At 42.2% G+C, this 17,345-nt stretch overlaps 1 protein-coding gene across 2 annotated transcripts in view; it reads right to left on the reverse strand.

Annotated features, from left to right (window-relative positions):
• Positions 1-4,978: 4,978 nt before the first annotated feature.
• Positions 4,979-17,345, reverse strand: part of NPR3 (natriuretic peptide receptor 3) — a 77,664-nt gene continuing 65,297 nt past the window's right edge. Inside the window, exons 6-9 of one of the 2 annotated variants that reach the window (XM_010853835.1) lie at positions 12,436-12,530; positions 10,568-10,703; positions 8,400-8,484; positions 4,979-7,394 (exon numbers count right to left, since the gene is read on the reverse strand). In XM_010853835.1, coding sequence (XP_010852137.1) covers positions 7,283-7,394; positions 8,400-8,484; positions 10,568-10,703; positions 12,436-12,530 — 428 coding nt within the window. In that variant the 3' untranslated portion in view covers positions 4,979-7,282. Of the gene's footprint in view, positions 7,395-8,399; positions 8,488-10,567; positions 10,704-12,435; positions 12,531-17,345 lie in introns of both variants that reach the window. The other variant, XM_010853834.1, reaches the window with a different exon arrangement.

Here is a 17,345-nt window from a genome sequence, read left to right on the forward strand (position 1 = left end):
CCCCTGCCATTAGCCAGTCATGAGGCATCTTTGGCCTATTGTGGAGTGTTGGGTGTTCATGAAAAAATTCAAAATGAGCAGGTTGGAGAATGGAAAGATTCAGGAAAGCCATGGTCCCCAAAGTGATGGAGGAAAGTAGTGGGAATACACTGTGTTATGGACTGAATGTGTGTGTCCTCCTCAAATTTCATATGTTGTAGTCCCAACCCCTAGTGTGGCTGTATTTGGAGACAGAGCCTCCAAAGAAGTAGTTAACATTAAATGAGGTCATAAAGATGGGGCCCCATCATAGGAATAGTGTCCTCATTGGAAGAAACACCAAAGAGCCTCCCTCCTCCCCATTCTCTTCCTCCCTCCCTCCCTTTCTCTCTCTCTCCACACACACACACACACACACACACACACGAGAGGCCATGTAAGGACACAAGAAGAAGGAAGCCATCTATAAAGCAGGAGGACAGCCCTTACCAGGAACCAAACGGGCCAGAACAATGAGACATACGTTTCTGTCGTGTAAGCCCCAGTGCATAGTATTCTGTTACAGCAGCCTGAATGGACTGAGACAACCTGTGTTTCCTGGAGGTTTCCTGGCCTCACCCTTCATTCCTGCAACACCCACCCACATCCCAGCCTCCCATTCCCACACCCCCACCTGCTGCAGAATCTTCTCAAACTCTGGTACCCAGTGTGAGCGACATCGATGGCACTGCCAGGGGACCTCACTGGCAGTGGCGGCAGCAGCAGAAGCAGGACCTGGGGCATACTGATCCAGCCCTAGAATCACTGTGTATTTCTTGGGCTTAATGTAAATCATGACTAACTTCCCAGAGAGTGAAGCAACTTTTTACAAACCAGAGGTGCCTGCAGATGCTTGAGGCTGTTGACTTGTCCAGGACACTAGAGCCTGAGAAGCATTTTAGAGGGACAGAACTGACTTAGGACCTTGTCAAAGTGGGCAAGGGACACAATAATACGAGTCAACGGGGCCAACACATAGCTATGCGTTGTTCTCAAGCTGCAAAGACTTAAAATATCATTCACAAAGATTTCTTCCCTTACCTGACAATTCAGGGTTTACTCCTCATTCTAATAATATATCCTCTTATTTCTGCAAATTTCCCTTTTCTGGAAAGAAATTCTTGAGTTCTTTCATGGGTATCCCTGAGAGAGCCCAATTCATCACATCTGCTGAACATTCTTGTACTTAAACTGTGGCTTCCCTGGTAAATCAGACAGTAAACAATCCACATGCAATGTAGGGGACCAGGGTTCGATCCCTGGGTCAGGAAGATGCCCTGGAGGAGGGCATGGCAACCCACTCCAGTATTCTGGCCTGGAGAATCCCATGGACAGAGAAGTCTGGCAGGCTACAGTCCACAGGGTCGCAAAGAGTCGGACACGACTGAGCAACTAACACTTCCACTTTCTCTAAACTGGTCCTAGGAGAACAGGAAGTCCTCAGAGAATATGAATATTTGCAGTGTATATTGGTTAAATTATAAACAGGAAAAGGTTTCAGTGGGATGTATTTTTTAATGAGAACACATTGTTATCCTGTGAGCATGTGGCATTCTTGCTTAACAGAAACATTTATAAGAACACATACACATTTATATCCAAACACCAAATGGAGATATCTTCAATGACCAATTTGCACCAGAAAGAAAATACATTATACAAAACAGGGGTTATATCCACAGTCATTAATTTTCATTTTCTACACAAAACAACAATAAATTAAATCACATTATATGCAGATAGTTCTACTTACATTAGAATAATAAACTGTATGTAGCTGTCAGTTTTTTACTTTCGTTTTTCTACCAGACTCATGGTAAGTGTATAATGTTCGGTAGTCCAATATGTAAATTACTGATGATAATATGGCCCGGAAGACAAGGGCTGCAGAAGTAATTGCCCACATGTCTGTTCTGTGTCCCTTGGATTCGATTATTCACCATGCACAGGGAACAATGCTCAGATTCCCAGGATCCAGCGGAAAGATCTGCACACTCACAGCATCTCCAGGGCGGTAAGGGCACCTCATTGCTGTTTTGTAAGGCACACCACGCTACACACTTTAAGATCTTGACATTGAATAATAAATAGGACATCGTGTCTCAAAATCCAAATGTGCCTGTTTCTCAACCTTCTCTGCCTTGGTATTATGTGCTATGACAGCTTTGTTCTCCCAGCAAATAAAAACCACTTCAGTAGCCTATGTTGTGACTTACGCTGGTGAATGGGCCCTTTATTCCTTGCACATAGAAATTTAGGTCTTTAAACATGTGACTCAAAGCAATGCAGCACTTTTTGCTAACTCTTAATTCTGCTTGTTCAAATATGTCCCCTGGGAATCACCGCCTAGTACATCAAAGAGCTATTATAACATATGGATTTTTACTTCTGAGCCTTGGCTCCCATTGAAACCTTTTTACTGTGTTTGAAGTAGCTTAAAATATGAACATTAACAGCATCAGCTGGTTTAAAATTGCTTTGGTATGAATGAACATTAGTGGTTAATGAGAAATCTGAACAAACTCCAATCCGGCACCTCTTGAAAGTCATTTTAATCCTAGGGTCTAGCTATGGGGGCACACCTGCAAGAGACATTTGCGAGAGCTCCACGCTGAAAACTGAAGCCAGTTTTATTGGAGTACATGCACATCAGAGGCTTGAACTGCCCCAGGAGCACGTGGTCAAGTTAGGTAAGGGTTCTGATCAAAAGTCAGCCACATTCTTACAGCTGGCACATTGTCTTCTTTCTGCCCTTTGAAAAAGTATGGAGGTCCTACTCACAGGCTGCTACCTGCATGGCATGAAGCTGCTATCTTTGGAGCCATGATGGACAGTGGATGGCGGAGGGGAGAGGGGTGGTAAATATGGCGGCAGCTGGCAACACTGGCCTCTTCCATTTCTTTTGGAAGAGCTTGATCCTGACTCTTCTTGTGAGAGAGGAGCTGAATTACAAGTGGTTCTACAGGTGAACCTATAGGTGATTTGGAATTATAGGTGGTTCTAAAGATGCACTGAAAAAGAAACAAGTTCCTCTGAACAGCACCATCTTGCCCTGTGCTTTCACACTGCTCCCAAAACATATTCCATGTTATTAGTTTCCTATTTTTTCACTAAGGAGGAAATTCAGCTCACCCTCAGCTTTTTCATGAAGCACTGAACCACAGGGCATAACTAAACAAAACCCATGAAAAGGACTTGATTTTCGTTGGTGTTTGGCCTTATGACTGCATCCACTCAGGATCTGAATGCTTTGTGTCCCAAAAAGTATAGGTAGGTATTCCTTTCTGTTTACAGACACTCCCTGAATACCAGTGGCATAATATTCTATTTGGTCTCCCAAAGAGCTTTCACAAAAAGACACTTCATGCTCACTCACAAGAAGGTGGTAAGGCCACTGGACCTACTCTGAATTCCGGTCTCTATCTGTTTAAGGTCTATACAATGGCCTTAATTCCATGGTCAAGGACAAATATCACATTCCCAAAATCAGCAGCAACCAGAAGGGAAGTGGCCAGTTATGGGCACAAAAGGCACAGGAGCTTTGAATTAATGAGTGATCCCAGGATCCTGTGAGTAGGGAGACGTGACTAACATTCCAAAATAAGTCTTTGAATTTAAGGAAGAGGAGAAAAGAAGGCATCAATTTTCCATATGTTTCTCTCCTCCCTGAAGAGTCAAGAACCATTTTAAAGCCTGCAGAACTATGTCTGTGGAAAGGAAAAGCTGATGGTTCTTCTGAGAAATGAGTGTTTACATGGATTTCCTCGGGGAACCTGTGGGGGCAGATATACACTCTATACAGGAAGTTCTTCCTGGATAGAAGTGATCATTTAGAGAAAGCTTTTATTTCTGAGTCCAGCAAAGAAAAAAATCTAAAATAATGATGATGACCATAAAAACCTAGACTTATTTCCAATACCAAGAGTCAATACACTAAAAGTATATACTCATTTTGACCTGTATCGGTGACAACTTATGTTAGACCTGATGAAAAAATACTGATAAAGTATCCCCTTTTGGAATATGAACACCCTGGATTTCAGGGTAATAATTTATAAAATGATCCAACAACTACAGTCTTGTTTATCTTACTATATGATATGTGGCTACTGGCAAAGTGACTAGTTGTCAAAGATGTTAGTGAGTAGTTGTGAGTGCCTAGATGTGAGTGACTAGTTGTCAAAGATGTTAGCAGTTAGAAAATTAAATCCTGAGTTGTAAATCTCCAGAAGTCTTAAACCAGGGTAACCTTGAGCCAAACACCTACAGCTTTAGCAAAGGTTTTCCAACTTTTCATGACAATTTCAAGGAAGAAAGGATAGACAACAGATGTGTAAATAAGCAATCAACCTCAAGAACTGTAGAACTGCTTTAAGATTGGAAGAGAATGGCATCCACATATCATCTCATGATTGGCTCTACCATTTTTAAAAGACTAAATTATCCTTTAAAACTTTTAAGATTTTATGTGGGAATCATAATATTAAGTTTACTACTATTCTTCTACCTGAAATAGAAATAAAAGAGATCTGCTTTAAAAATACTAGAGTTGTTATATTCAAATATCTTTTGATATTGATCTCTAACGTAATTCCACAGTAACAAGAGAACATATTCTGCATGATTTCAATATCTCTAGACCATCAAATTTTTGCACCTGGTCTTATGTCCCTGGCTGTGTTCCAATGTCTCCTAGTACATAGTCTATGGGAACTTGAATAGAATTTGTATCCTACTGTTGTGTGAAAATTGTATAAATCTTAATTATGTAAAATTGGTTCATAGTGCTTTTCAGGTCTACTATATCCACCTACTTCTCTGTATATTCATTCTATTAATTTTTGAGAATTTGATATTGAAACTCCAACTAAGAATCTTAATTTATCTACATAAAAAATAATTATAATATATAGTGGAACTACATGTAACTTTGTTCTATATTTTCCAAGTCACCTATAAATGTGTTATCATGCTTTCATAATTTAAAAATTTTTTTTTAAAAATTAGAGTTAATCACCCCTATAAAAATTCTAGAAAGGTTAGAAATGTTTCCACCCAAAGACTGCAACCAGGTAGAGAGTTTTTTCCCTGTAATAAGTACACAGGCTCAAATTTAAATGTTTTTTTACAAACACAAGATAATAGAAAATGAGTACTTCTAAAATACATGGAAAATACCACTGAAAAATAAAAATAGAGAGAAATAAACTCTCAGTTCACAAAAATAAGACAGATGCAACCCTTCCATTCTGTTTTCATGTTGAGCAGTCCTGAGATGCTACACACTTTGCTTTCCTGGATTTCACTTCCCAAGCTCTCTTTCTATGTTAGAATTTCTGGAGCTGGCCTCTCTTGCCTTCTTTTTCCCTCCTGTTTTGATTCCAGCACTCTTTCCACTGCACTCAGCATGGAGAGCTACAACATAGCTCTTTCAGTTGATCAGAGTTCATCCTTTTATCGTGCTCTCCAGCTTCATGCATTCCATTTTTAAACAGTATAGGGGAAATGTGCCTTACATGGAAATAATCCATTCACTCTGACTGGCTGAAATAGAAGAGACAGATGCCCCCGGGGAAGCAAGCTCAGGCCAACTTCCAGGACGCGCAGCTCGCACATGCCCCACTTCCACCTCCATTACCAGTGTAAACCACAGCTTTCATCACTACCTAGGAATGGCTCCAATTTCTACCCCCCTGTTTTCTTAAGCTGTCCTATTTTCCTCTTGTAGATGGTCTTTTATAGACATTAAGATCATCTTTAACACTATTTTCCAGATGCTCCAAACATTATTGAGGAAGCACCTTCATGATATCATTATAAGATAGTACACCGATCTGGCAACTTCCCATTCTTCCCCCACTGTCTGTTTTCTCCACAAATTATACATGAAAGTGGCAACCTAAGCTTAAACCTACCTACACACAGAGTACTTGGTGCAAAGTTGAGATTCGGCAAATAATTATTCAACCTTGACCAATTCCTGATATCCGTACCCAACCCCTGTTACACAAGTTATTAGTGGATGACTGCAAAGTTCTGCGGTGTTTACTAAAAGGGAACATAGTAGCTGCTTAGATTCCCTCTTTTAACCAAAATCATAATCGTCAATTTTGGTAAAATGTCATTTATTAAATTATCATTTCTATGCGTACTGCCAAGTTCTAACTCTCTATAAAGTTCTTCTTGAGAAAAAAAGGTTGCCTCCCTTTATAAAACCTGACTTAATTCTAATAAATTTCACCCTTGATCCTGATACTCATCAGTTGGCCAGAACTGGAAGGAGACTATCTCTAAAATAGCTTGCATTTAAAACAGGTAAACTGATGTATTCCTGTAGAGTCTACAATCCGAACACATTTCTAGATCTCTGTAGTTAAAGCAGCAATTCGTATTGGGCTATGGCCACAGGGAAGAGGGAAACAGGGAGAAAAAAAGAGAGGACCTTTCATCATTATTGGTTTGCTGTACACATTACCCATGTTTTTAAAATGTAAGTGAAATTTAATCTTCAAAATGAAAAAATAGACACATTTTCTAATAGGAAAATATAAGATTAAAATACTTAAAAATAAAATGTTAGTGTGAAATAGGGTTTTTTATATTTTAAAAAGTGAAATAGTTTAGATTTGCTTTTTCTGCATAAATCCTCTTATCTCATTCATAATTACAACTTTCCAAAGTAGCTCTTACAAGACACTGAAAGAGGTGGGGGGAATTCTTTTTCAAACATAAAGTCAGGATGTGAATGCATATATCAGATAGAACAGTCCTTGACCTCAGATCCCTCCACCAGCTCTAGAGAGAGGAATGCTGCATTTTCAACCTTGAGGTTTTCCATTACATTTTCTTCTTCTTGGGGTTAAATCCTTTTCAATAATATCCTACATGTAAAAATGATTTTATTCTAGCTATAAAACATCTCACTTAAGTAAAACACATTTTATAGCCTTGTGTAAAATGCCCCCAAACGCCACCAAGATATGGAGACCTCAGACTTTCAGAACATAAATCTAATCATATGCCCTTGAAACAGAATCGACATTTAGCAGTGATGTTATATTCTTGTGTTTGTTTGTCATGAGATGAGAGGCCAGCGGGCATATGGTGATTAATAATAGTTCCTGAGCTTCTAAAGAAATTTTATAACAAAATGACTAACTGCTTAAAAGAATGAGTTTTTCAAGAGCGCCCCTTCTATTCCATTGATGTCTTTCATCCCATCTATCTCCTTAAAGAATCTCAAGCCAAAAGAACAGACTTCCTTTTAAGCCACCGAAAAGTGGGATCTGATGGAATCTTCCCGTAACTCCCGATGTTTTCCAACGTTGCTTTCTTCTTGCTGGTTTCGCCTCTCAATGGTTATTCTGTATTTCTTCCTGGGTAGAGGGAAAGTGAATGTAGTAATAAAACCTTACTTGGCTACAAAATACTATGGTTTCTCTTACAAAGAATGCCCTCGAGGGACGTCTGGGTTTGGGTTGATAAATGAGAAGTGACAGACTCTGAAGCCCTGGTCAGAGATTAAAGTGGGATGCCCCAAGGCGCACTGCCCTTATTCAAGGAGGAAAATTGGCCTGCTTCCCCAACACCATAGAACAAGCCTTCCCGTTCTTCCCTGAGTGCCTCACGGGTTAAGTCCTGTCTGTTCTGCCACATTTCTCCCCCCAGCTCCCAGGATATGCCCTAGATAAAGATCAGATGAAGTATACAGGAATGCAATTGTTCCCACAAAGAGTCATACACACCCAGAGTTACATTACCATGCAGAAATGAAAAAATCATGGTCCAATGACTTAATAAGCCTCAAACTCAACCCCCAAAGATTACAAAGGAATGGACAGCCCTCAAGAGGTGAAACTATCAGTATCTTGAACACACATAAATATTACAAGTTTATAAGACTCAGGGCTTAACCACAGGGGGCACGAAGCATATGGGCTCTCAAAGACTGAGCACAGACCTCCTGAGAGTGTGGACTGCTCAGAGTCACTTCCTTCTCTACAGAAAGTGAACTCACCACCTATTTCTGAATTGGAGGAAGCCTGAGACTGGGGAAGTTGATTTTCCCTTTGTCTAGATTCTGTCTCCACTTATGCATGTGGTGGGTGGGAGGAATTCAGGTCAGAATATTTGTGAGCAAAAGATTGCAATGGTTTTGTGGCCCACAGTGGGCTACAGTAGAAACCCTGATCCATTGCCTCGTATGCTAACCCCCTGACCACCAAACCAGAGTCACACCAACGGAAGGTTTAGCTGTTTCCACTACCTTGCTTTCTGGGTGAGCACAAGATATGGACAAGTCACAAGGAGGATCGTGCAAAGGCAAATGACAAAGGCAATTAAGGAGAGTAAATTTTTAAACTTTATAAAGCAGTCCTAACCTGAAGAAGTAGAAGGCCATTAGCAAACCAGCTCCTAGTAAGGCCCCCACAACAATTCCTGTCACCGCTGATTCTTCTAGGCCACCTGCTTGAAAAAGAAACATAGATAATCTGAGTTCATTTTGAAAAACAGCTAGAAATGCCTCACTCTGACTTTTCATTCTCTGAAAATTTTCATTCATTAGAAGATATTTCGCGGTTTACCATTTGAGGCAAATTTTCCAATTTTCCTTTCTTTTTAAGAAACTTTTTCTAGACAATTCTGTTCATTGTTGTTGTGGTGGCGGTGGTCATATTGGTGGTGGTGGTGGTGGTGATGGTAGTTGCAGTGGTATAGTCGTGGTTATGGTGGTTGGTGGTGGTCGTGGTCGTGCTGGTGGTGACAGTGATGGCATGGTGGTGGTGGTGGTCATGGTTATGGTCATGGTGATGGTAGCAGTGGTGGTCACGGTCATGGTGATGGTAGCGGTGGTGGTCATGTGGTGGTGGTACTCGTGGTCGTGGTGGTGGTCGTCGTGGTCATGGTGATGGTGGCAGTGGTGGTCATGGTGGTGGTGGTGATGGTGGTCGTGGTGGTGGTGGTGGTGGTCATGGTGGTGGTGGTGGTGATGGCAGTGGTAGTGGTGGTCATGGTGGTGGTGCTGGTGATTTCGTGTGGGTCTTTTTTGTTGTTGTTGTTCACCAAGTACAAAGCTTAAAAGCACTTAAGAAAATACTAGATGAACAAACTGTTACAAAAACAGTGAGCACAATGGGAACAGAGCAGGTTCGAGAAGGATTTGAGGACAACTGGAAACTGAAGTTTTCAGATCTATGCACATTCTTTTGAGTTTCCAGTCAGAGAGGACAACCACCTGCACCACGGGACTGAGCCGGCTCCCCTCATTTTCACAGATGGATGATGACACTTCCAAGTGCTGGGAGATTTGGTGAAAAATCTATTGGGTTAATGTTCTGTTTTTAGATGTTCTCTCACCAGAGCCAGAGTTTCACGTCAAAATGTCTTATAAAGCTTTGTGAAAATGTAACAATTTGAAACAATCAAGTTCTGTAGTGTCCCAGATATTACGTAAAAATGATAAATAGCTAGCTTGTGTAGAAGGAGTTTAGGACACAGTCTTTAACACATTCTTGTATTTAATCCTCAAAGCATTCCTGAGAGTTGGGTACATTTCTTTCATTTTACTTCTGAGAAAACTGAGGCTTAAAGAAATGAAGAAATGATCCTGAGGTCACAGTAAGTGACCACGATGGGATTTCAAATCCGGGCCCAGTAACTCCAGAGACTGTGTTCTTAACACATTTATGCCTTTCCACTTATTGCACATACACAGATGCATCACAGTTTGAAGACTGTTCCCAAAACATAAGGAGCACACATGAGTGAGTGAGTGAGTGAGTGAGTGAAAGTCGCTCAGTCGTGTCCAACTCTTTGTGACCTCATGGACTGTAGTCTGCCAGGCTCTTCTGTCCATGGGGATTCAACAGGCAAGAATACTGGAGTGGATTACCATGCCCCTCCAAGGGATCTTCCTGACCCAGGGATTGAACCCAGGTCTCCCTCATCGCAGGCAGATTCTTTACTGTCTGAGCCACCAGATATTAAAGTGAACCAGTTCCCTGAAAGATCGATACTCACTTAATTCTCCCACTTTGCTTATCAAAGGGTCTTTCTAAAGCAATGATGTCAACCACTTTCCCGTTTGTAAGCTTCTTATAAGAACCTCCACTTGCTTCCACATGTATGACAAGGCTACATATTTTACATTTATTTGCTAATTGTAAATTTTTAGGTGTCTAAGGAACATTGTTTGGTTCTGGGTGGGTAAGAGAATAAATAAACTTTGAAACAATAGATGAATAGTGAGTGACATTTAGTATTTGATATTTTAATTTTCCCTAAAAGTATAAAACCTCAAATAATAACAGACTATGGTAAGAGATGCAAAGATAGGAAGACACCTTCTACCATCTTAGAGAAGGATAGAAGGGAAAAAGGACCTAGAAGCCTGTAATGAAGGTGGATGCCAGTTTGTGAACTGTTGCCGTGGATTTTACCACATCAGAGACAGAAATCTGTTTTTTCAGAACAGGAGCTCCTGAATGACCCCTGTGTTATATGGATACTGCAGACGATGAAACAGAGCGAATTAAGTCTCTAAACTTACATGCTTTGCAAGGAGAGCTGTTCGTGTGCTCCACCATTCTGGTTTCATCTATTCTCAGTTTTAAAGGTCCCCAAGGATATTTGACATTCGGCCGCATTTCAAAACGACCTTCTTTTCCAAAGTAATCACCAATAACCTATATAAAAGAAAAAAAATGCACAAACTGAAAGGTCGAAGTTCTCTGCAAAGGAGGCCCAGAGTAGGCCCCCAGACCCTCCAGGCTGACTACAATAGTGTGTTTCTGAAATCTTTGTAAATCAAAGTACCAACAGTGCTTGTAAAGTGAGCATAATTTAGAAAGCACAGGCTTCCCATGGTGGGGAAGGTGGTTATGCAGAAAGCAGTAACCTCGGAAGGTATGGCTTTCCCCTTGCTCCTGGGAGAGAGTGGTGCCCCTCCTGCCTGCAGGTCAGCCATCTGTCAGGCCCCAGTTTGTTCCAAGAAGAGGGAGTTCATGACCCATCTTATTCCCGGGTCAGTGAAGCCTGACACAGAATTCAAGCATCAAAGAGCCTCTTTAGGAACCTTCCGCTGCACCTTCCTCTGGTTCGAAGGCTCTTCTCCATCTTGACTTTGAGGGTTACCTTCTCCTCTCTGTTGAACACATCCTATTTGCACCCCACATCCAAGTTGAACTCTTTTCAGTTAGTTCCTGTGGCCTCTGAAAAATCAGTATTCTTTTATGGCTCAGTTCAAGTGTTACCCTCAGCTTCTGGTTTAAACAACTGTTTCATCAGCTACCGATCCCTGATCTAGCACTACCTTCGCACCCAGGTTCTCAGGATCCACCTCCCTACTGTCTGGACAGCAGCACCCTGCACCCGGGGGACGGTGACACCCCCTGCCTTCTCTCTCCTGAAAGAGGCCCCACAGGCTCTCATGTTGGAATGAAAAGAATTCTAGATAATCACCAAACTCCAACAGTCACTGGCATGTACTGAGCATGTACCAAGTACTTTACACACATTCACACCTGAGTCCTTACCATGACCCTCTCTATTACTAGCCGCCTTCTATAGAGGAGAGACTGGAATATACATGAGACTCAGATCATCGAGGGTAAAAAAATCTTACAGCGAAGGTAGCCAGTACAGATCCTGGTGGCCTGGCCCCTCCCATAGAGGCCAGGTCCATGTGGACAAAGAGAAGAACAGCAAGTCCTTCATGCCAGGTCACAGGAAGTGTGACAGCAGTCATCAATCCTGGGTGAGAGCCATCAGAGAATTAAAGAAGGAACTGCATCATCTGACCTCAAACACGGTGGATTCACATCCTCTTTATATATTTATCATGCAAAATTTATATAATACTTCTTCAGATTCCATTTCATCTGGTGCTCATGACCACCATGTGAGGTCAGCAAGGGAGATATGACAATCTCCTTGTTACAGCCGAGGAAGCTGAGGCAGAGAGCTCATACCCCAGTAAGTGTCAGAGACTCATCTCTATGTCCAGGGCACCCTTTTCTTTCTAGTGATGCTATCCTGAAACTACTAATGCACGGTCCAGTTTGTAACTACTCCCTGACAAAAAAAATTTTTTTTCAAATTTTAAGGGAGGAAATAAATACACAAATTCACTTTAAGTCTCTCATTCAATGACACTGTCCTGCATCTTAGGGCTGAGGTGTGATTCTCGGCCACCTGAAAGGTAGGATGTCTCCACTTAGGATAAACAAGGAACCACTTCCTAAAGCCTTCCCTGATACCCTCAGCCAGAAGGAAATCCCCTCACTTGGAAACTCCCAGTGTTCAGCTCATTTTTATTTGGAAGCTGCTTTGGGGGCAGCTGTTTGGATACCAGGACAAATACATTCCTTGGAATCTCAACAAGCAGAGGAGGCTGGGGTGGAGGTCCCATCTGCTTACCTCCTGGGTACCCGCTTCTGTGTCAGTCATGGCGATCACTGAGAAATCCCCATACCGGTCTCCGTTGGCATCTATGGAGACCTGCCCAGCAATACCTAGGAGATGAGATGCAAGGAGCTCCAGTTGGTTATTTAAAATACCTCTGTCCGCCAACAAAAACAAGAAAATGAATTGACAGGATTTTTTAAACAAACTCATGCCACAGGGAATCTCATCAGACTCGGAGCATTTTTGTTGGCATTTAGAAAGACATTGTAATTTCATCTGTGTCTGCATTCCTAAATTCTTAACATTTCTCCATTTAAAAATGAAAAGAAAAAGAAACAAATGACCTTTTTTGGGGAATATGTTAAAGAAAAAAAAAAAAAAAAGGCTAAGGCTAATCCTGAAAGCAGTATGCTTATCCTAGAGTTTTGTTTTGTTTTTTTTTAAATGCAGAGTAAGAAGCAGAGGTGTAGCACGTTCCGAGACTTGTCATGGGTTCATGTTATCACTGGACAAACATTACAAAGGAAAACCTGTTCCAGGGCCAGGATTCAGTGAATGTGCTTCCGTGTGGGCTCCTTGAATGCACAGGAGAGCAGAGGGCCTGCTTCACAGGTCACGGGAGCCGAGAACCAAAGAAGAGCTAGTTTATCCCACTTGTGTTCATGCATCCATCCTTTGAGGGGCTTTATCTTTGTTTTCCAGTTAAATTGAGATGTAATCGGCGTATCTCACTGTGTAAGTTTCAAGAGTCCAGCATAAAGGTTTGACAAAAATATTGTGAAATGAGTTTAGTTAACACTCATCATCTCCTATAGATACAATAAATCATTCATTGTTTATCCAGCAATTACTAGGGGCTGGATTCAATACTGCAGCAGAGGCAAAGATGAACCGGACACAATGTCTGCTCAAGAGACTGGACTAGGAATTTATCTTGTTGGCGCAGGAATCTGACCACCTGCATCTGAATCCCAGCTTTCACATTTCCTAGCTCTGTGACCTTGGGCAAGGATTTAGTTAGACCTCTGAGCCCCAGTCTCCAGAACTGGAAAAAAAAGCAGGATAGTACCTTTCTGCCAAGAGGCTGCTGAAAAGATTAAGGGAGCTAACACAGGTAAAGTACTTGTGGGTTTCAGAGAAGTCAGTTGTTTTCTTCTTTTGTTATTACTATCGCTATGCCTGGAATCTGGGAGAGGACCTAGGATGGTGTCCACACCATTCAGGAGACGGGCTGGAACATCTAGCTGGAGACTCGCAGAGGACCCAGTAGAAGAGCAGACCTTTAGTAGACATGTTGGTGAAGCCTCTGATTTGGACAAGCAGCCAGCAGGGTGTGGGAGTGCTCTAGGCAGAAAGGCAGCCTTGCAAGTATTTACAAAGGCACAAACGCTGAAAGGAATCAAGGGGACAGAGGGGTTTGGGGGGAGATGGCTCATGTGTATGGAAGGGAACAGTGAGCTGTAAACCTTGAGCAGGGAGGCCACAGCGTGGAGGGCCCGGACTGCCACACAAAGGGTTAGGCTTGCTTAGGCTAGCAATGGTGTCTTACAGAAGCTAATCAATAAAAGGGAACATGTATATATCATCAGCTGATATTCACTATGTCTATATTGTCATTTTCCTTAACTAAGTAAGAGAATATATGTGTCAGCCACATCCTAAGTATTTGTTTTCTTTCATTTTAAACTGTGGCAGAGTTCAGTAGAGTTCTTAATTGGGGTCTCTATTGATTTGGTTCTCACCGGAAATAAAATGAATGTCTGGGAAAAGGAGTCCCAAGGGAAAGTTCCATCCTCTAGTGTGGTTTGGAGAGAGCAAGTATTTGGGTTTGCTCTCCTCTGGGTTGTGGTTTGAAGGCCCTCTGATTTTTCCAGACTTTGGTCTACTTTGCCGGAAACAGAATGGAGCTACTATTCATCCTAATTTGGGTTTTTTTTTTTTTTTGTCTTCTTAATAGAGACTGCTTACAGAGGATACACGTATCTCAAGCTGGCTTATTCTTGACAGTCTATACAACTTCTAAGTAATGAATGTCACTGAAAAATAGATACAGATGTATCTCCAAAGATACTGGCTGTCCAAAACCATATGCTGTTCTGTTTGGAGGTGTTTATGATGGTGTGTTCTGCTAAGTGTTTTGCAGAGTATTTTATAAGACAAGGTGGCCCTAGTAATCCAAGACCTCATTACACTTTAAGCTATTACAGTTCTGCCAAGAAATGGGGTGTGAACCCTCAGGGTGGCCAATTAGCAAGTGAGACTTCACCTGAGAGTATTCTACATAAGGTGAGAGCGTCAGGCTGACAGCAGAATTTTCCTGTACATAAGTAATTAGACTTCCTACCCTCCTTTATATTGGCCTGCAGTGGAGCTCAGGGTTTGAGCCACAGTCCTATTTACCCTGTCACCCTGACCTCTCCCACAGTGAGGAAATTCAGCTTCTTCCCAGGCCATTTATTGAAAGTCTTGAGAGTTGGTCATAAGTTTCACGGTAATAAAATCCAAATTTGTCAAATAACATCCAGAGTATTTTTCCCTTGACAACTTAGTGGTCACTTACAGTGACTATTAAAATTTTAATTGTTTTTAATTTTAGAACAGTTAGGGATTTTTTATAGTTCTTTGGGGGTTTACCCTCAGGTTGATCATTGTTTAGCAAATAGAACGAGCTCCCCAAACAATTCAAGGTCAACACTTAGCTTGGCTTCAGTTATCTTTACATTGGACAGATGAGATTCTAAGTTTGGACTGAACTATACAGCTGATTATTCTGGGACTCATTTAGTATTGTCTGTGTAGACCAGCTCTAGAAAGGAAGCCTCAGATTGGCCCACAGGAAAATTTAGTCCATGCCCTTTATGCAAAACTGAGTTCCAGCCATCATGGGCACCTGCCCTTCCCTTAACAACCTCCCTTGGAAGACCAAGAGCAAATGACCACACCATGCAGAGAGGAACAGCTAGGAACGGGATGTGGCCTACCAAGGTTGTATCCACACATGCCAGCTCTCAGGGCATGGGACACAACTTCTGGGAAATTTGATTCTGTCCTAATATGACCCTTGACTGATCCCATTTGACTTCAGCTCCTCAACTAAAGCTGTCAGAGGTCAAGCAAGACAACCCTGAAGGGTTATTTGATTTGTTCACATCCCACAATCTGTTCAAAGTTAAAGCAGATGCCACTCTGGGTTCGAGTAAGACGTGGTATCTACTAAAACTAGCAAGGAGAAATGAAATCCACCAACTGTCACCATAGCTGCTGCCCAGATAATTCTCGCTGGAACCTGACCCCTCTATACCATCTTACCCTTTCTAATGACCAAGAACAAGGTGAGGCAGTAGAGTAGAGGAGAGTCCTAAGTGAGAAACACAGTATGTGCCCCGAATCTAATCTTGGTAAGGCAGACAGGCACAGCCCCAGTACATTCAAGGGCTCAAATTGTTGGCATGATGCAGAACTGAAAGGGCCTTTGTCAGTCATCAGCTGATCCAACCCCTCCTGGTACAGGTGACCAAGGAGAAAATGAAAGGACTGAGGTGACAGTCAGTGGCTAGGATGCTGGTTTTCTGACCTGGTTAGTGACCTGTATGTCAGTGGTCCTCAGATGATATCCATCGGCATTGCTGTTGTTCAGTTGCTAAGTCGTGTCCTACTCTTTGTGACCCCATGAACTGCAGCACACCAGGCTTCCCTGGTGTGTCCTTCACTATCTCCCTGAGTTTGCTCAAACTCATGTCCATTGAGTCAGTGATGCTATCCAACCATCTTATTCTCTGTCACCCTCCTCTCCTCTTGCCATCAATCTTTCCCAGCATCGGGATCTTTTCCAATGAGTTGGCTCTTCACATCAGGTGGCCAAAGTATTGGAGCTTCAGCATCAGTCCTTCCAATGAATATTCAGTGTTGATTTCCTTTAGGATTGACTGGTTTGATCTCCGTGCTGTCCAAGGGACTCTCAAGAGTCTTCTCCAGCACCACAATTTGAAAGCATCAATTATTCAGTGCTCAGCCTTCTTTGTGATCCAACTCTCAGATCTGTACACACCCTACAGTTTATTTTCCACCCAGATCCCAGAGGGCTCCCTTTTAAAGACTCAAGATAGATCCTGTTTCCCTTGACACCCTCTGGTGGCTTCCATCTCATTCAAGGTCCTCAGTGTAGCTTCCAGGCCCACAGAGTCTGGTCCTACTTCACACTGTCTCTGGCTCACTTCACACTGCAACTCCCATACTGCTTTAGCCACACAGGCCCACAGGCTCTTCCCAGGGCATTCGCCACTGTTCCCCAGCTACACTCAGGGTCTCTGTGTTTGCTACTACCTCTAGACTATTCTCTCCTAAATAGCTGTGTCATGTATCTCAGTTCCCTGAGGTCTGTACCCAACTGCCACTTATCAGAGAGAACTTCGCTGAACTCTATTTAAATTAGTAGCCCTACTATATCCCTCCCATAACTTTCTATCTCCCTTAACTCAATTCACTTTCCAGCCCCTGAAGTGGTGTATTTATTCCACAGAAGCTCAGCTTACTGCAAGGAACATCTTTAATTTACTGCTGAGTTATCAGCTCCTTAACCCAGTGCTTACTTCTTGGAAGAAAAGTTATGACCAACCTAGACAGCATATTCAAAAGCAGAGACATTACTTGGCCAACAAAGGTCCATCTAGTCAAGGCTATGGTTTCTCCAGTGGTCATGTATGGATGTGAGAGTTGGACTGTGAAGAAGACTGAGTGCCGAAGAATTGATGCTTTTGAACTGTGGTGTTGGAGAAGACTCTTGAGAGTCCCTTGGACTGCAAGGAGATCCAACCAGTCCATTCTGAAGGAGATCAGCCCTGGGATTTCTTTGGAAGGAATGATGCTAAAGCTGAAACTCCAGTACTTTGGCCACCTCATGCCAAGAGTTGACTCATTGGAAA

This window comes from Bison bison, unplaced genomic scaffold (genome assembly GCF_000754665.1).
Source record: "Bison bison bison isolate TAMUID 2011002044 unplaced genomic scaffold, Bison_UMD1.0 scf7180017864331, whole genome shotgun sequence".
NCBI lineage: Eukaryota > Metazoa > Chordata > Mammalia > Artiodactyla > Bovidae > Bison > Bison bison.